The 21,741-nt window shown below is 27.2% G+C and overlaps 1 protein-coding gene across 1 annotated transcript; it reads left to right on the top strand.

Annotated features, from left to right (window-relative positions):
• Nucleotides 1–507: 507 nt before the first annotated feature.
• LOC132919007 (uncharacterized) lies at nt 508–21,122 on the top strand. Its single transcript, XM_060980359.1, has 16 exons — nt 508–634; nt 4,300–4,498; nt 4,701–4,883; nt 7,674–7,881; nt 8,059–8,267; nt 8,476–8,667; nt 9,727–9,871; nt 9,957–10,101; nt 12,033–12,060; nt 15,047–15,178; nt 15,324–15,503; nt 16,580–16,787; nt 16,894–17,102; nt 17,403–17,594; nt 20,507–20,651; nt 20,759–21,122. Exons 2-16 carry the CDS (start codon nt 4,427–4,429, stop codon nt 20,902–20,904), a joined length of 2,394 nt encoding a protein of 797 aa, XP_060836342.1. The 5' UTR covers nt 508–634; nt 4,300–4,426; the 3' UTR covers nt 20,905–21,122.
• The last annotated feature ends 619 nt before the right edge of the window (nt 21,123–21,741 follow it).

Below are 21,741 nucleotides of genomic sequence, written 5' to 3' on the forward strand. Positions count from 1 at the left end.
ATGTGAGATTTATGATGAACTTTCGTCGGGTGTTCTTTATAACCAAAAATGATTAAAAACCAAGCAGTGCTCTGCGATTAAAAGTGAAATATATTATAGTATTTATAGAATTGCATTATTTTCTTCGATATGATGGTTACTTTTTTCGATTTTATTTTATGGAATGTATAATATTTTAGTTTTATAACCTTTTTTTTTTTTTTTTTTTTTTGATGTCTAAGTATAAAAATATATTAATTTACGTAGTTAGCTAATGATATAGAATAGTCAGCGTGTTTTTTTTGAATCAATCAAAACCATATAATTCGAGCCGTTTAGTTGTTTGTATAATACCTAATAAAATGTAACATGTCGTGAGAATATTATTATTTTTTCAACGTTATAGTGAGTGATTAAGGTGACCAATAAAATGTTATATGAGAATCATCTTGGCTGACTCTTTTCACAGTTATTATGTTACTCCGATCCATATATACTGTTTATAATAACGAGATACGGCGGGAGTTTAACTATGAAACAAATTATCAGTCATATTATGTCATTAGTCGAGTTAGTCACGTTTGTTGTCAACATCTATTAAGCTGTTGGCTCTCGTCAATCGCCAATTTAAATTCGACGAAAGCACAAGTAAAAGGTAAGACCTTGAACATTATCAAAGTACAACATAAACTATGATTGGATGTTTATACAAGTTTTACGATATAGTCAAGAATAAGACAACTAATATTTTGTTCGTAAAATATATTTTTTTACACGTACCTTTTTTATATGTACCTAACAATAATTATAATAATAAAATATTAAATAATAATAATGTGGCGTCTTGTACGAAAATAATTTAGGATTACGAACACCGATGTTTTAACAAGAAAATATTGTAATTATGGTATTCAAATAACGGTTATATCTATAGGTTTATAAGCCAGTCTATACCATTAATATTTAATTATTAGAAAATGTATTTAATATTTTTTTACTATTAATCGAAATAAAGTCATGTCCCATTTTGACAATGCACACAACTGATGTGTTAATAACTCAGTTACGATTTTTTGCGTTTATATAATATTATCTTTGTTTTATGTACTTATTTTAAAGTCAGAATGAAATTACTTTAATCAAATCAAAGTGACGAGATGACATGTCAAGGTCAGATTTGTGGATAATATAATAAGAGAATCTTTTCCCTTATATTTTAGTAATTTATATGTAAATGTATTAAATCTCAATCGAATAAAAAAAAAAAAATTAAACTCTCAACATCTTTAAAACTATTTTCTCTGTGGTATGAATATACATTGGTTTTGCAGTATACATATAAAATAGCTATACGAATTCCAATGTACATTAAAGTAAAGCACAGTGATTTTGAAGTTTATTGTGTGACTTGTTGTACTAGAATGTTGTGTATAAAGTTGAGTGGCACGATGTATACATTTTGTTGGATAACTGTCGTGTGCAGGAATTGTTTGATTCTGAAAGGTCTGATTTGAATAAACAAAATTGCGCAACTATAACACCCAAAGGAATCGTTGTCGGGGAATTTAAGGACTGCTGCAGGTTTTTGGTTTGTGTGGGAAAAGACTCAACTTTGTTTAATAACATGATGTTTAAACGTTTATTATATTAAAGAAAAAATATTGTTCCTATAAGTACTATAAATAATATTGTTCCGTCTTTTTTTTAAATATTAATTTTCTGTTTAAACATGATATATGTTTATAATTATAATGATAATATTGTTAAAAATTGTTTTTAAAATTGTATGATTCTTTCATTGTTAATGTATCAATGAGGCGATCGCTAAATTGTGTTATGATATTTTCCTCGCATCGTAAAATATAACGATATAATAAAAATGTCTACCTACGAATTTGGCATAAAACTATGTGTTTTTTTTTTTTAGATGACTGTAATATTTTACATTTTAATTTTTTTAAATGGAATATATATATATTGAAATGTGTATCAATGTATCACACTATAATATATTACTTTTGTATCTATACAACGAATTTTTGTACCTTTCTTTTTGGCTATTTTTCAAGAATCAAAAGATTTATGGCACTACATATTATTAAAATGCCTTTTACAGGGCCGTACCTAAAACACGAGTAAACTCTTAAAATACTTTAAGCTTTTTGAAGTATATCGAAGGGTTTCTTTTTAAAATTAAATTCAACAAAATCGGAAAATATAATATGTTTTATTTTCAATTTTCTGTGACTATAGATGTTGATATCAAAAATATTAAGTTAACTTCGACAATATATAATAATCTTATAGTAAAATATAATATTAATGCGAAATAATTATACAATCATACCGATATTTTACGGTTAAATAAAATATTTTGTAAAGCCGATATAAATGGCACATTATTAATCATCGCCTTATTGTAATATTGTTTTATTAATTAATATCTTTGTGCAAAAATATTTAGAATATGTATATTGTAATTTATTATTCGGGTAGTGCATACTATTATATAAACGTGATATTTTGTACAAATCAGTCGAATAGTTTATTTATCAAAACATTTATTAAAAAAAAAAAAAATGTTTGTATCAAACAGCGGAAGAAAGTATGCGTTGTTCAGTATAAAATATATCGTTTGTTTTTGTAAATTAGTTATTGGAAGTATGTCACTGACAGCGAAATACGGGGAATATTGATTTTTATGTGTATATATAGCTCATATATTCAATTGAAAACTATTAACGAATAGCGTAGTCGAGGTTGAAATATTTTTAATATGTTATAACTACATACTTTATGATATGTGCGTATATAGTTCGTGTTTTAAACAGTCGAATTCATATTTTGGTCCAATTAAAAACAATACGGCAAGCAAATTATTAATCATATTCGAAGTATTAAGAATATACCATAATATAATAAGTATATATTATTATTGTATTCAATGCATATTATATTCTTTATAAATCATACGATTTGCGTACAGCGCTTCTACCGTACGCAATTAAAAAGCATAACTTTATTCATTAGTTTATTTTCTTGTTGTCTTATAACCTTTGTAAGACCTATATATACCTACTGTGAATTATGTGTTCGGAATACATTAAATTATTATCGTACTGCACCGCGGCTTACGTAAAAATGTGCATAATATATTATATATACCTACCGGTGTACACAGATGTCGAGTTAGCGGAATCAAAACAAAAAAAAAAAAAAAAATACACTACTCGCAACTCCCGTAGCAGCGTTAATTCAAAATGTAAATAATCACTGCGCAACACTATTATATATTATATCTGTTTCTGCGGTACTCGACAGCTGCAAGTCTTTCAGGAATCTTATTCATTTGCGGATAATGCGATAACTACAGATGTTAGATTAATAGAGAGCAAAACGCACGCGAAACCGATATATTAATGCAATAACTATGCAATGCGAAAAAAGTAAAAACAAACGCGGTATAATATCATAATTCATAATATTTGCGAATACATCGGAATCGTGTTTCATTACACTCAAAATTCTACGCGGGACTTTCCGGCACAAGGTTTAAACGGTTTTCGAATGGATACTCTAAACGTGCATGTTTATAATATGGTACGTCACGATATTAATATTATTCGCTGTGTGCAATGTTTTCAGGTGTACAAGGTAGGTACCTACTATACCTACGCACGCATAAAGATCGAACGAAATGCGTCGAAAGACCCGTTGTGTAAAAGCAGAGGTTAGGTTTATGTTTTTATTTTGGGTGCTACGTGACCGAGTGTCGGTTTCCGTGTTCTACGCGCCCGTTAAATTAACGTAACCGACTGATATAATATATTATATAATATTATTATAATATTATTACAATGACCTCACGTGTTATAATAATATTATACGGGTTCGCCGGGCGGTCAACAAACTCTGAAATAATACTAGGCGATCGGTGCTAATAATGATATATGTAATTATAAAAAATACGAAGTGAACTCCTATCCGATACTCATCGATAAGCATAATGATTATAATAAAATTGTTCGATCCGAACATAAACGTTTTTCGACGACGACTCTGTTAGCTCCCGCACAAACAAGCCATATGATCTTTGGCCCAGAGATCGATGATTTTATACACTCGTGTTGCCATTAAATATAATAATAATAATAATAATAATTAGGTTTGATCGCGCGTCCGTTATCACTTTATCAGCATCGGGTATTCCGACCACCGCCGGAAGCCGGTAATAGTATGATTATTATTAATATTATTATAATTGCTTGAAAAATTGTGTTAAATTCGTATGGCGTATTAAATAATGATACGTTAATATAGGTACGCCGAAATATTATAAGACGCGACTGCGCCGCCACTCCTAATCCCGGCAGTTCGTGTGCTGGAGTGACTGAGCAGGGTTTAGCCGATCGATCGATCATCGTCCTCCGGAAACGCCGTCATCGTCATGCAGGACTCACGGTCCACGAATATCCATTACACCTCCCACACGTCAAACTATTCGTTCACGTTGTTCAAGGTAGGTGCTATCTTCGTACCGTGAACGGTTATTGCAGTTTGATGTTGGGTGTACGGTGTTCCGGCGACGGTCATGTCCGCCACGGAAAACCGGATACGATCCGAGTGCGTTTCCGTTTCCGGGCGGCGTACATCGCAATGAAAATGCCACCGCTGTTTGACGAAATATTATAATACACGGACGTCGGGGTTGTTTTTCTCAGGAATTGACCGCTTCCGCCGAGGGCAATGTGTTCGTATCAACGTACAGCGTACAATTTCTGTTGCTGCTCCTGGCGTTCGGTTCCAAGTCAAAGACCGGCGATCAACTCAAAACGCTGCTGCGTTTGCCGCAAAAGAGTGCACCGAATTACGACAATATCAAGGCGGTCATAACAAACATTGAAGTAATCCAAGTTTTAATCAGTTGAATGGTACTGTCTCCTTCTCCTAACAGTCTGTAATTGATTGTTTGTTTATCGTTATTAGGAATAATTTTCCATTGGATAAAAGTCAACGGAATCGCTCAAAATCTTATCTAAATTACATCGAAATTGTTTGGTTTAAATAATTAGGTTCTATTTCTTAAAACAACAATAATATTTATTATCGTCAGAATAGCTTGGGAAATATTGGTTATCTAACCGAATGCACTTTTATTATTTAATATTTTTTGGGTAAAATAAAAGCTAGACATATTTCGCACAGCGCCTTCATTGACTCATTGCCGATTTATAATTGAACTCAAATAAAATTATTCATTGAAGCATTAATTTTTAAACGTATTTGCATTAGTTTGAAATAATGGACATACATTGATTAAGTTAATATTTATAGATACTCACTATTAATTTAAATCTCTTTTGGATTTAATTATCTTTATCCATCAAACAATATTTTATGAGCGATTTGAAATTACATTATTATTTATATTTTATTTATTGAAAAGATTTAAGTGTTTGGATGATTGATATCTGACGTTTTGAACCGCCACATGATTCATTCTTAAGAGTTATAATGTTATCGTAATGGTAACGTAACTATCGTCTACGTCTTAATTTGTTTAATATAGTTTTTAGTATTTTTGCTATATCAAAATCTTTAAACGTTAAAATTATACAAATTTAATATTTTAATTTTCTAAAAAAATAATAAATTTTAAAATATTTTGGTAAATTTCAAACTAAACTTATGTATACTATTATAAGTATAAAAAAATATCAGTTTTACGAAATGTATTAAAAATTTTTGGAAAAAATGAAAAATACAAAATAAAAATTAGGTACTTTCGTTTAATTTATGTAAAAACTGAAAATTTTTGATGAAATAATGAATTAAAAAAATTAAAATTGTCAATAGTGCAAGGAAACACATATTATTTTGTACAATATTTTTTTACATACCTACTTAATATTTTGGATAGTTAATTTTGTGATATTTTTTTTTAATACATTTTAAAACCTGATATTCATGTCAAATTGTAATAGTCACATATATATATTCTTAATTTGATGTTTACCAAAATATTTAGGAGTTCATTATTTTTAGGAAAATTTAACTATTGAATTTTATAAATTTTATAGTATAGAATCATAATAATTTAATTTTCTACACATTTTTATAGTTCAAAATAAGTTATAATACAAATTTATAATTGAAAATGAATATTAATAATATTAAAGGTTTTAATCAATAACAAGTTATATTGAGTTTTTAGAAAATATTTACCATATAATATATAATTTTGGCTTTAGTTAAAAATTATTCAATTTATGTTTATGAGTAAGTTTTATTTATTATATAGAATTATAGACTATAATAATATTTAAATATTAAAACTAAAATTAATCTATTTCTGGAATCTTCTCGGTTTTTTTTTTTCAAACGCTTAAGTTTTATATTTTAAAAATTGAAATGACAGTTTAACTTTTACAAATTTACTCAAGTGTTTAGGCATAAAGAGTTGTCTAATTTATACAAAAGAGATACAAATATGAACAAAACATGTCCGGTCTTTTGTTTTTATTTAATTAAATCCAAGAGACAAGTGAAAAATGTGTAATGAATAAATAATGCGGAGGGTATAAAATAATTAATTTGTTTATAATTAGTAGATTTAATAAAAGTTTCTCTGTAAAATAAATAATGTTCATTCAAATTATTTGACATTGGTCAATTAAAGCTTTTTTCGAAAAGCTAAATATAATGATGAATTTATAGTAAAAAAAAAAGTTATAGTAATTAATAATATAGCTATAAATTAACTTTAAAATCATAATTTTATTTTGGTATATCCATAATCAAATAGAATAGATTATAATATATTAATAATAAGGTCCTATTTTTTTAAGCATTAGTAAATTGTTGTTGTATATTTAATAAGTACAATATTATATAGCGTGTTCATGAGGTACTAGGGTACTGGTGTACTACTAAATATTTAAAATGGACGACATTGACTGAAATGTGGGTTTTCGGGAAGTTAAACTTAGTAGGACAAGATACACATTTTAAGAACATTTAAAATGTTTGACTATTTTGTTACGCACATGCACTATGTAGCTGAATTTCATTAATAAAATAATATATTCAGATAGACTTTTTTTTTTTAAACAATTTTTGTGTGAAATATTTTTTTAATATAAAGATAAATAAAGTTAAAGTAAATGAGAACTTGAAATTTTTCAAAACGTGTATTTCGGAAACATCTCCTGAAAACATCGTTTCAATCTATGATTATATAGCTGAAATATTTAATTTTATCTTTTACAGCGTCAACACATTATACATTGAACATATAATTATACATTACTTATGTAATAGTAATAATATTGTTAACAAAAGAACTAGAATTTATTATGTTCAGTTTATGAAATTAATTTCTTATAGATTTCTTCTTCTTATTATTATTTTTATTATTATAAATTATAATCATTGTGAATAAATGCCGTTTAATCGTGAGTTTGAATATTAAACCGAAACAGCACATTTAGTTTGAAGCATGTACACAATTGTTAATAATTTCAAATTGAGTTAGTTGGTATTTCGTTATCAAATGTAAAGCAATCATAATATTTTTGTGAGATCATTTTTTTTCATTTTTTTTTTGCCGCATGTCTCAGATAACGTCATGCCATGTTCTTTTGTATAAATTAAACGAAATTTAATAAGTTTGAAGTGGAATTAATCATTTTCAGGACCCTAATTATTTAACCATTGCCAATGGAGTTTTCTCGGATAAGGCGTTCGTTTTAAGAGACGATTATGTGGATAAGGCTCGTGTCTATATGAATGCTGAAGTGAGGAGTCTCGATTTTGCCGGTAATTCTGCAAACGCAGTTTCGGAAATCAATAATTGGTCTGAACAAAAAACCGATGGAAAAATTTCAAATATTTTTGAACCCGGTAATTAAACGATAATGGTAATATTAATAATAATAATAATATACAGATCAGTGTGTTCGTTAAATTAATAGTAATGATTAAGTTTTCGAAAAATTGCATGAATATTTAGTACTCGAATACAAGTAAATAAACATAACAATATGTACCTATCTATTATTATGTATTATTCCATCACAGGTACCATTGACCGAGACACGGTATTGGTTTTGGCGTCAGCTGTACACTTTCAAAACGTGTGGAAAAACCAATTTACGGATACGAAGAACGCGAGTTTCTGCCTCACACCTAAAAAGCATATCGATATTGAAATGATGCACCAAACAGGCCATTTCAGGTACTACAAAGACGAGAGTTACAAGTTCTCCGCCGTCGAACTGCCATACAAAGTAAGTAATTTTTGTATTTTTGTAAAAGTGTAATGTTATAAGTGGTTGAAACTATAATATTATATATTATATTTATTTTATTCAAAAACACAAAAATTAACCAATATTATATATCTCGTGATCGAACCGGGGCAACGTTATATATTATGTATTCGTCTTACGAATTGAGTATCGCTGTGTATTATATACACAGTTTGTTGTGAACTAGGCTGGCGGTTTTGAGATGCTGATTATATTGCCGGACAGAGCTGATGGGTTGAAAGATTTGGAAAGCGCGTTCTTGAAGAACTCCAAAAACTTCGCTTACTTGCAAGGCAACCTGACCGTCCACGATGTCACATTGGATCTACCAAAGTTTAAGTTCGAATCATCTGTTAGTCTAGTGAAAACAATGGAAAAAGTAAGTATGGCGGTACATAATGCGTATAAAACAAATAACAATACGTCAATGTCTGCAGTGTGTATACTTATGTATACACACTGCAGTGTTATTCGATTAGGACGTGTAAAAGTTTCTAACACGCACAAAATTATCTCTCCGGTTGACAGTTGACTATAATTTATACGACCTGTTTTTATCCGTCGCGCTAGTCAAAACCAATTTTTTTTTTTGTATATTCACTGAGTATAAAATTTAACGGTTTAATGTAAAATTGTAAAAAATGTTTTGAAAAAAATTTATTATGGGAAAACATTATTATTCTCTCTTGAAATTTCGTACTCTATGATATAGAGGTTCATAAAACATTTCAGTTTCTTCGTTTCACAGAGTATATTATTTTTATATTGTAATCATCAATTTGATTTTTATTTGTGATTTTTTATCTAATCTGATAAAACACACGTCACTTTTAATTTAAATTCTGTTCATAAAATTCTGCCCGTTTTATGTTCGACTTGTCTATTTTCGCGAGTTTTGATATTTTTTTTCAATTTCATAAAACAAGTATAATAAAACAATCTTAACATTTTAATATTATACATATATAGTGTAAAACGTAAAAAGATGAAAGTTCAAAATCTATTTATTTAGTAACTATAGCACTCAGGAAATAAAAAACATTTAGATGGATGATCATCGGGTTAAAATAGATTAAATTATATTAAAGTTAAAAATAAATACTCGTATAGACTCACATGCGCGAACAGATCCAAATATTTGGTGGATTTAACAGGACACTAAATGTTATAATCGTAGATCATGTCATAATATGTGAATAGATTTTTTACACGATTGCATTGGTTTTGACCTAGACAATGTAATGTAATTTTCGCGAATTTATATTTCAGAAGTTTGTCCAAAAAGTAATTTATTTGAAACGTATGTAGACTACTTTTGAACAACTTAAAACTACATACACGTATGTCTCTATAATACGTCCTGGGTATAAATTAGTTTAGAAAACTTTATGTCTGTATTTACTACTTATGTAAGGCTCATCAATATTGTTTTTGACAGTTGGGCTGTACCGAGATGTTCACGTCGAGTGCCGATTTCTCTTATATTAGTACATCTGGAGCGGGTAAGCTGAAAGTTAGTGACATCAAACATAAGGCCTTTGTGAGCATCGACGAAAATGGCACTGAAGCCGCAGGCGTCACTGGTAAGAACAATATAACATAATATTAGATATTATTCATTTTGCAATTCAAACAAAAACGACTAACGCATTTTGTTATTTCATATAGGCGTAGACGTCGTGAATTACAATTTGGAATACTTTCCGAGCGACATCAAGGCAGTTAAGTTCCACGCGTGCCATCCGTTCATGTTCATTATAAAAAAAAACACAAATATTATTTTTATGGGCCGATTGTCCAATCCGAACGCTTAGTGAACGCACACGAATATATTATACATATTTTAATACATTTTATTAGTTATAAGTATTTAATAATGAGATCTTAGATATTGCCTAAAATGTCTATATTTTTTTTCTAAGTATAAAGTATGTATTATGTATATTATATAAAAACAATATTATTATAAATTACTATATGTATGTCTTAGAGTAAATATAATAGTGCATTATAATATGAAATGTCATGCACTCTATATTATTATATATATATATTTTAAATACATTTTAGATTGAATCACTGCCAATTGTTGTCGTTTTTATTTTAATTAATTCTTCGTTGTTATTTTAATATGTGAATGGATTTTTATATTTTATATGACACGTAGATGCAGCGCTTAGCCCGACGTGAATAAGATGGTGTGTAGGTTATTAATCTAAATTTAAGCGATACATCATCGCAATCGAATAATGCTTTTTATCATGTTCTTTTTATTGTATTATGTGTATTCATGCATTGATAGCATTTTAGTTTCATATATCACTTGAGAAAAATAATCAATATCATATATCAATAACATATTATTATAATTACTCAATTATAAAAATATTAAAATAGAAATTATTTCATTTGTCAACATTTTGATAATGTTTGCGTTTTTAAAAAAAGCTTATATTTTACATTTTAAAATAAATCGTAGAACATTGTTTTAAAAACTGAAAAGTTAAAAGTTCTTTAAAGTGTTTAAAGACATTTTTTGGAAAACATGAAAACTAATCGAGTAAAGATAATGTGATATAAAAAAATTAAATATTAACAGAAGAAACCAGAAAGTTGGATATGAATCACGTGGTATAAAACATTAAAGTTGGTATAGTCATCGGGAAAAAATAATTCATACTTCTCATTAAAAAGTAAGTAAATCGGTTTGATAAAATTTTAATTTTTTTTTTTTGACTACTTATTTCTACGCAGAGTAAATTTAAATAGTATGATTTGAATGTTTTGTACTTGAATTGAAATTAGATAATAATATTATAAGCAATTAATATGATATTGACGATATCATAATATAATATTATAGGTTCACGATGTTTCACGTTTATTTATGAGTCATAAATTATGACCGTTCAGAAAATTAATAAGATAGTACAAAGTCAGTATTAAATATATGATATTATAATATATAGTTCTAATGTAAACACAATTTAACAAATCCCGTTATGTAAACGAGTAATACGCAAAAATGGTACAATAAGTATTTTGAAATGGATTACCTGTACAATGATTATTAGCAGACATTAATATTACTATTTAGTTTAAAATTAAATTACATTTAAAAAAATAAATGAGAAGTAGTGACATTACGAAGAATTTAGTGATTTGTTTAAAAGCGATTTAGTATGCTTTGGATGTTTAATTGGATTGACTATCGTTTGTTTAATTTTTAAATTAATTTTGAATGCGTATTTATAAAACCTTACAAGTATTAAACGGATATGTAATTAATTCGTTTTTGTAGGAAGTCGAATTTATTGTGTGTGATATGTCAAACAAGCTCAATTTAACTTTGTAATTTATTTGATTGACAAATGAAAATTGAAATTTCAATAATGAATACACTTTAAGCATTCTTTTTAATTTAGTATCTAATCGTCAATATTTGAAAAAACTTGTTATTTTTTTAGTTAACGTGAAGAAGTTGATTATTTGATATTTTTGGTTTTATTGTTTTTAAATTGTATAGTTTAAAGTTTATAATACTATGAATGTATAAGCAATCAAACGTAAACATATTTTATATAGTAGAATTAGTCAATATATTATTGACACGTTGAAGTTATATTGAATTTAAAAACAGCATGGGTTCATTTACTTTGAATAATTTTCTTTGTTCTTATTTTATACATTTCAATATTTGAAAATTTAGGCTTATAATTTTATAAATTTTTGCATTTGTGCTAGTTTTTCATTGATTCAAAGTGATTCAAAAGTAATTGAAAATATTTTTCATCAATAATTTTTCAAAAAAAACATGTTGTGTAAAAAAAAATATCGTTATATACTACACATAAAATTCGATTTAAAGGTGAAAAATAGCTATCACAATAATAATAGAAAGTATTTTATATACAACAGGAATCATTTGTGATGAAATTCAGCGTATTAGAATTTTTTTTAAATTATAGTCGATACTGTTGATAGTTTTCATTAGGGCTAGGATTTATATGCACTAAACAATTTTATTTACCAAAATATACTAAAACAATGTATTTTAAATGTTAGTTAATATTATTTCATGTTATTATTAAATAAAATTTTTTTTTTTAAATTTTCAAATGTGAACGACCGGCGATTAACTCCTTTCCACATACGATGTTGTTGGAGCATATTTAAACGACGTGATTTGTCCCGGATTTAAAGTAATATATTTAACATATTTTTCTTCCGTTTTATATTCACCGTTTATAACGTTACACATTTTTAGAAACGTTTTGAATCCCTTATTCTTCTTCAGTATTAGATATTATAGACTTTACTGTTAGAATTGCTGGCACAACTCCACAATTGTATGCCATAAGCTTTAATTAGTTTTATGATTGCCACATAAAGAAGCCATTCGTTTACTGTCAGGTATAATGTAGAATGTCTTCCAACTAGTCAGTGTAATATAAAAAATTGTGTCTTAACTGCCAATCATTGTGTTTTTAATCCAGGCTAGAATCAATGTACATGACTAAGTATTTAGCTGAATGTTTTTGTGGGATTATCGTATTAGGCGTTAGTGAATTGCAGCGGCCGCACAATAATCTATATAATATGTTACACTTATAGTATATACACATCGTAATATATATATAGAAAAAATTTTTTAAAGAAATTTACTAAATTAGTTATTAATATTACGTATTTTTTATAAATTTATTAAATATTCAATTCAAATCAATAATAATAATATAAATAATTTTGTTTTGTCGGTTTTTCTTTTTAATTGTAAAATATACTCGTAATAATATAATATAATCATGTTAGGAAAATAAAAGTATAATTCGTATGCATAATAATGTTTTATTATTGTTTTAGTGTTTAAAACTTAATGATTGAACTTTGAACTTTTAAATTATTTCTTTTAATTCGAGCTTTGTCGTACGTTTTGTAATACACGCTTGTTGTTCACACGTTTTCTTGACATCTTTACTTCTGTACTTTGTACGCGTTTCAAATTGAGCTTATAGTAACACATCAACGAAGTTATATATTATAGGATGGTTAGTGTAGAACAATACATAAGTAGAACGTAGGTATATGTAGCCGCATTGGTACATTGGTAATGATAATTGCTCGGGTCGCAACACTCGCAACTCACCTACAACTAAAATATTGCAGGGCTGCAACTAACCTACAGCTCAAATATTACGGGGCCGGAATTCACCGGTCTTCAAAATTGTAAACAACACGTTTGACTGTCTTACAGAACCGTATTATCTGACAGCACTTTTAATATGTTTGTAAGATAACCAAAATAACCGTCATAACACTCGTATAGTAATTATATAGATGTCACAATATTTGTTAAAAATGAATACATGTGATATATAGACGTTTTTCTAGCACCTTCAATTTAAGCTCATTGAACTCGGAGTACAGAGTATGTATGTTTTATTATATTATAAACATACACAGTAAAAAAGTACATACAATAGTTGTGATATCAATAAATGTCATAAAAAAACCATTGATGACGGTTGGCTGTTGTGCAATACCTACATAATATATGTACACAAAATATTACAACGGCGTCCGAAGAGTGCCGAATGCGAGTCTTTCTGAAGATTTTGTGTGAAATAATAATATTATTAAAGTACCATGCGCTCGTCTAAATATTAAAAATAACATTATAAAATAAACAAGCCAACGAGGATGTGTGTTATTATTATTATGTACAAGTAAAAATGTCTCATGCGTGCCGACGTCGTGTGAAATGGAACTCAATGTGCGTGGAATGGGCATAAAACAACCACATCAGATATGACGGTAATAATTTCTGAGGGGATTAAAACTCCCTTTGTGTCAGATATCTCCACCAAAAATTTCAGTCATACAGCTGCAGCCGCACGATTTTTATTCACAACGACGTACGATTTGGTCCGCCTTTTCCGCCAATTACTGTGTGCAAGAGCGTTCGAGGAAATTCACGCTACGAAGTTTTAATTTGGAATATTGTGTATATCGATGGACTTAACCCCATTTTACTTAACCATTTTTCCCAGAGGCATTTCAATACTCCCAAAAATAATTGATCACACGCAAATGAAGTCGAGACGTGGCTTTACGGATTTTTTTGCGAAACTACAGATGACTTGATTGGAGAAATGAAGATAAACATTTTGTTTGCGATGCAAACAAACTTTAATCTCATTCCAAATCGAATACAAATTCTAATCGTATTTTAAAAGAAAGCAAAAAAGTACCTACAACAACAACGATCGTGACTACAAAGGACTATAAAAATTAACATTAAATGAAAATTATAAACACTATGTAAAAAATGTATTTTAATTTTGATTCATTTTAACACGTAACACAATATTTTCCAACGATAATATCATATACCTGAATATTATGAGTTATGACCTAGAATAACCTGCTGAGTTGCGGTCATTGAACTTTTATTACGGTAATTGAAAGAAACAACAGTATTTTAATCGCATTAACATAATAATTAATACGATATTACTATTAACGTTATTTTTTACGTGCGCGAAATCGATTGGAATGAGCCAACAACGACTGTTATTCGCTCATGCACGTCGATCTTTGGCCCGAAGATCATTTTTGTACATTGTAACGTCGACGTCGCTCGTTATCGGCTGTATTCGTTTATGATCGATAACCGCTTAATAGTAAATCGTGGTTCGAACGGTCAGTTTGTGTATGTGAACGTTCTGCAGACGCAGTTTGCACGCTGGACCGGATAGTTTTATAAAAATCATTATAATATAATATACCTATTCGCGGATCGAGTTGTTGTCTCGAGCCACGCAATGGGGACCATACCGAACATCCATTACACAACACTAACGTCAAACTATTCGTTCACATTGTTCAAGGTAATAAAATACACGAAGTTTCAAACACTATCAATTCATAAAAGATCTTCAATGATCTCTACGAAGATTTTGAAAATAATCTAGAAATAATAAATTATTGTATAATATATTAGTAACGACTTCAGTGGTTTAATTTTCTTTTCAGGAACTCAGCAGTTCCGTCGAAGGCAATGTTTTCGCGTCCACGTACAGCATACAATTTCTGTTGCTGCTTCTGGCTATTGGATCAAAATCTAAGACTAGCCAACAGCTCAAAAGTGTTTTATATCTCAATGACAAACCACCAAAATATGAAAATATCAAAACGATCATCACAAGGATTGAAGTATATATAAAATAAAATCCTTAATCTAGAAATTCTTATCTTTTTATAGTATTTTTCAGTATTTCTATGTTATATATTAAAGAAAAATAGTTTAAAGAATAATTGTAATTTTTAAGTACAGTTTATGAAGTAAACTGGGAAGTATTTTAACAGTAAAATGTGGATTTAGATCTTACTAATTATTATTTTTATCAGTTGATACAAAATGAGCTATAATTGTAATTTTTAATTTTATAATAATTTCTCATATATATGTATATAATATATGATTCATACAAAATTAATGAAATGTATATAACACTATACATTTTTATATCCTTAAAATAATCGTAAAAATGAATATTATAGTTAAAGCATTGAATAAAAAACCATATTATTCAATAGTATAACCGAGTTTATTAACTTAAAGTGAAATTAAATATTATATTATACTACAATTAGAATTATTTTGTTCTATTAATTTTCGATTAAAATATCAATAAGAAAACATTTTATTAATAAATCGTTTATTGATTAGTTTCATTAGTATAACTTGTTTTCAAGAAATTAAATTAATGTGTTCTCAAAACAAATTATATAATAATAATTAGAAATTTAATGAGTCATTTATTTTTAATGAATGGCATATCTCATTCAAAATATAAGTATATATCTGTAGATAGTGTAGGTACCTATAAATAGTTTATTTAAATTATTAATTTCATGATAATAATTCAAAATAATGAAAAAATGCGGTGCTCAATATTTGAACAAAAATGTTTATATTCGTAGTATTATTAAAAAAGGGTTAAAAAAATTGATTCAAAGGAATATTTGTTTGCTAAACAAACGTATGCACAAATTTTATTGCGCAAAGAAGCATGAACAATTTTATTTATTTAATATTATATATTTTGAACTGTATAGAAATTTAATATTCTGTATACCTAATCAGTATATTGATTATATTTTTTTTGCAATTTTTCTGTTTTTTTTTTTATATTTATATTTTCAAAAAATTAATTCTCAATATTCATGCTTTTTCAGACTAAATTTTATTGATTTGGAAAGTTTATAGTTGTATTAATTATTCCTAGATCCCGGGTTATTTGACCGTTGCAAATGGAATTTTCTCGGATAAAGCATTCAGTCTAAACACAAATTACGTGAAAAATGTTCAAAACTACTTGAATTCTGAAGTGAGAACTGTCGATTTTTCTGGTAATCCTACATCCGGGGAGTTAGAGATAAATAAATGGGTTAATAACAAAACCAATGGGAAAATTTCTGAAATTATCAATCCAGGTAATTAAATTATAGTAAAAAATTAAAGTTGTGTAATGTTTTTTTCAACATTGTCATCGGAAAATAATGCTTGTACGTAGTATAATAATAATACCCATGTCTTTAGGTGACATTAGCAAGGACACATTGTTAGTTTTGGCGTCGGCCGTACACTTTAAGAACGTTTGGAAACAACCATTTACAGAGACGAAGAAAGCGAGCTTTTGCCTTTCAGCTACGGACCACATTGATATTCAAATGTTGCATCAAACTGGTCATTTCAAATACCACAAGGATAAATATTACAAGTTCTCAGCCGTTGAAATACCGTATAAAGTACGGTATAGGTCTCATTCGGACCTTCATATTTGAAATATATTTATGCCCTCCATCTTGCAGTTCCTAAATCACAAATTTATTTTTTTTATTTAGGTTTAAAAATACGGAGTAATAGATTATTCGAAATTTCCTAAAAACATTCTTTTAATTTATAAAATAAAAACATAATATATTTGTATTTAATACTTGTATATGAGATAATTCCAGTTAATTCACCTCAATTATTTTGCCATCCATAGTCGGATATCTTAGTATCAACTTGAATTTATATTGTATATTAATTGAGTCGTGCAATAGGTTGGCGGTTATGATATGCTGATCATATTGCCTGATAAAATGGACGCAGTTAAAGACTTAGAAAAGGTGTTCTTTAATAATGCTAGAAACTACGTGTACTTGCTGGGAAACATGACCATCCACAACGTCGAGTTGGACATACCAAAGTTTAAGTTTGAATCCGATTTGAATCTTAGAAATACTATGGAAAAAGTAAGTGTTAAAAATATTGATATATGCATACATTTTCTTTACAATTGTGTTTGATTGATAAAAAAATAATATAACGAAATATATATGGTATGTGCAAAAACACCACGACGGTTGTCGAGTTTTACGGGGGTTTTTTATTTGTTATACGCATCAAGACAATGTTTTTTATTCTTCGGTTAACAAACAGGAAAATCAAATCATTTTATAAGTGTTGTTTATTTTGATAGAATCAAGTCAGGAGGTAATATTATTTTTTATTGATATCTACAGAGCTTTATGACCGTACAAATATATCTGTCGAATCTACTAAAAAAATTTGATTTCTAATACAGAATTTCAATTTTTCACATTATAAATGTATTATAATATGATAATTTAGTTGATTAAATTCATTGAAATTTATTTTATTTTTTGTTATGTCAATGTATGAGATGCGAGTAACTTTATCAGGAAATATTGAAAATGTTTTATAAATATAACTTACTATACAAAGACGTAACTATGTTATCATAAATATGTTATTATGGTTAAGTCATTAGGTTTTATAAGTTATATAACTTATAAATATAATGCATATAATATGTGAATGTTAGTGTAAATATTTTTCAGCATTTTTATTATTTTTATTATTTTAATAACTGCAGATGCACAATTGTTTTAAACTTTTAAGATATAATAATAAATTCTGTATGAATAACCATTTATATTAATATTTTAATGAAAATCATAATTTCTTTTTCATAGTATTATTCGTTGTTTCGATTATTTTATTGAGTCTAGACTCTACATTACATAATCTATCATTATTAAAAACACTTTAAGCTCAATTTTGTAGTTATATTTATATGTGATAAGTAAACCTGATTGTATTTGATTAGGTAGTATATAATATAGTATTATATTTTAATCGTGTAGTAAAATAAAACTTAGACGTTGGTCGAAGACAACGTAAAATATATAAAAGGTTAGATCGGTAAGGTCGGCAAATTGAGATTGTGTTTTATTAGAGTTAATAATAATAAATTCACAATATTAAATTAAGCACGTAAAATATATATTTTTGATGAAATTAATTTCCAAATCTGTTCGATGTAAGAAGAACATTTTGTCTATTCATCTAAACCGTATATTTATAAAAATATATATAAATTTAAAATACGTTTAATCTACATATTAATTTATGTTAATATGGTTAAAATAATGTAAAATAATATGAGTTCGTTGTAAAGTTATATATTATTTATATTTTAAATATTATTCAGTTAGCTTTTGATATCAAGTAGGGATTTGGAAAGACAGTAATTTTTTTTTTTAAATATTTTATATTTACAATTCATTCAAAATTCTGTACATAATATATATTTGAATCGATATCTTAATGTTGTTTTAGTTATTAAAAATTCTTTTTCGTATTTTGTAGTTATTTCTTTTATTACTTATACTACTAACTATTTTTCTTGAAACGATTTGAGTAAAAATGTATAAGTAGTAAGTTTCAATACTTATTTTTTTCAACGAAAATAGTAATTAATCCTATAACAAAGTCATACCATTTTACGAATTTGATAGAATCACAGTTTATTGTGTAATGTTTTGATTGTTAATGAACTCCTGTTTCTTAATTTATTTAAAAGCTATTTTAATGAAGGCTGTCGATAAAAGAAAATATAAATATTATTTTGAGTTAATTTTTGTAATTTGATTTTAGTATAAGATTATACTATCTGTTTTTTTTTCACATCGAAAATATGAAATGTTTTGTTAATTTTTAGGGAGGAGAAATGGAAAATACTTATCTTCATTTTAAATTTCTTGCATTATTAAAATAAAAAACTAAAGCATTATATTATTATAAAATATTACCTAAAATACATTTTCTACGTTAAATGTAAATTTTAAATTTGATGAAATTATACTTATTAAATGAATAAAAATACATTTGTTACATTAATATGTTATAGATTTATTACGTTAAATTATAATTATATAAGCAATTTAAGTGTAAAAGAGTTATTAAAATAAAAATAAAAATTTTAATTTGTTTTAATTTTTACTGAGAACATAGGACAAACATTTGAGCTTTTTCGAGAGTAAATAACAATAATTAATAGGTCAAAAGGTAATACATTATTGACTAACAAATCAATAATTTATTTTTCTAGTAGTTATATAATTAAAAAAAATATTTTAAAATATTACATTATATTATAATTTTTGATATTACAACTCACTAAAAGACAATGTCTATCGTTAAAAAATATACTGTGTATCTTAGAAATGAAATATTTAATTTTTTCTATAATTATGTATTTATGTGTTGGAGTCCACTATAATTAGTTTATGACCTTCAAGTTAAGAATTACTAATGTAGTATCTACAGAATGTACCTAAATAATATGTTTACATCACGTATAGATTATTTCGTATTACATACCAATTATTATTTGTGGTGTTTATTTTATTAATTTTTTATTGATGACAACACTATTTTTGATAACCTGTATTTTTATTATTCGGATATACAGGACATTTGTTTATTATCATTTATTTTTATCGTATGAATTGTTGATTTGCTACAATTTAAATGTAATGGCTGTAAGTTGATTTCACTATTTTCAATAATAAACAGCGACGTAAGCAATATAATGTAACTAATTTAGTATTTGCAATGTTCACCAAGTCAACATAATATTATATCAGAGATGAAAATGTACATTCTGAATCACGTCCGTAAGCAATCCATTACAAAACCCAAATTGTATTAACTGTATAATAATATTTAAACGTTCTACGTATAATAATGCCCAATTATTAACCGTCGACAAACTAAACTATGTTCTTATTAATTATTACTACGTAGTTATTGCACCGCGAACATCTCATCAAATTTTAACAGATTTTCTTTTCGACAGTTGGGTTGCACTGACATGTTCTCGCCGCGTGCAGATTTCTCCGAGCTCAGCGAATCAGCTTCTGGCAAGTTGAGGGTCAGCAGTATGAAACACAAGTCTTTTGTGGACGTCAACGAAGAAGGCACGGAAGCTGCTGCAGTCACTGGTGAGGACCATCGGACGCCGTTCGATATATTTTTATTTTAATTATTGAGATTTTTTTTTATTTGTGAAATTCAAATTCAAACAACCTACTTTTATGATTTTACTCAGGTGCCAACATTGATAACTACAATACGGAATACGTTTTTACCGATGTCAAAAACGTTAAGTTCTATGCATGTCACCCTTTCTTGTTCATCATCAAGAAAGAAAAAGATATAGTTTTCATGGGTAGACTATCCAACCCGAACGCGTAGAGCGCAATATTAATATCACAATGCTGCAGTGATATGTATAATAATGAGAGACTTGTATACCTAGAGATAAGATTTCTATGTTTGTTATTATATCGATAGTTATAATGACGAACGTAATTTTTATAAAATTTATTTTTTTAAACAATTATAATGCAGAATGAAAAATACAAAAACATATTTTGTGTATTATAAATATTAAAACATATTATATAATGTAACCTTTATTTTTTTTATAATTTTGGGATCCTATCGTTGTCAAATAATTGTACTGCTATTTACGGTGTTATTCATATTTCGTGATAACAGTAGTAGGTATGTTAAGGTTACATAGTCGCTTTAGTAGCACTAGTGGAAGTGAAGGCGAGGTATGATATTATAATAATTGGAATGAGTACACCGCATCGTCACAATCAAACAAAGATTTTAGTCAAAATGTGATTTTGAAAAATATATTTTTCATTGAAAAATACATCATAATGTTCACTTAAGTTTGATCGTTTTTAATAAATTATTTCTTAAGAAAAAAAAAATCCTTGAAAATAATTGATCTAAGTATAATCGGATGGATTTAATGGCGTTTAGTAGAAAGTTATAAAATATGCATTTTTAATATATTATTATAACGAGATGCAATAAATATTTATAGACTTTTATACTATAACCAAACCATTTTTTGTATAATGGAAATATTATCATTCCGAAAAATCTAACGCAAAAAATTAAATAGGTAAGCACAATACCCAATTTGAAATGTATTGATTACGCGGAAAAAGATTTACAAGCAGACTAGAATTGTAGTTAATGCTTAAAAACAAAAACAGAATCGTAAAAACGCAT

The sequence above is a fragment of the Rhopalosiphum padi genome, chromosome 2 (genome assembly GCF_020882245.1).
Source record: "Rhopalosiphum padi isolate XX-2018 chromosome 2, ASM2088224v1, whole genome shotgun sequence".
Classification (NCBI taxonomy): domain Eukaryota; kingdom Metazoa; phylum Arthropoda; class Insecta; order Hemiptera; family Aphididae; genus Rhopalosiphum; species Rhopalosiphum padi.

Coding starts and splice junctions, on each gene's coding strand:
- LOC132919007 (XM_060980359.1), top strand. CDS start 4,427: ATGCAGGACTCACGGTCCACGAATATCCATTACACCTCCCACACGTCA. Junction 15,179..15,323: donor ATTCGTTCACATTGTTCAAG/GTAATAAAATAC, acceptor TTTTCTTTTCAG/GAACTCAGCAGTTCCGTCGA. Junction 15,504..16,579: donor CGATCATCACAAGGATTGAA/GTATATATAAAA, acceptor AATTATTCCTAG/ATCCCGGGTTATTTGACCGT.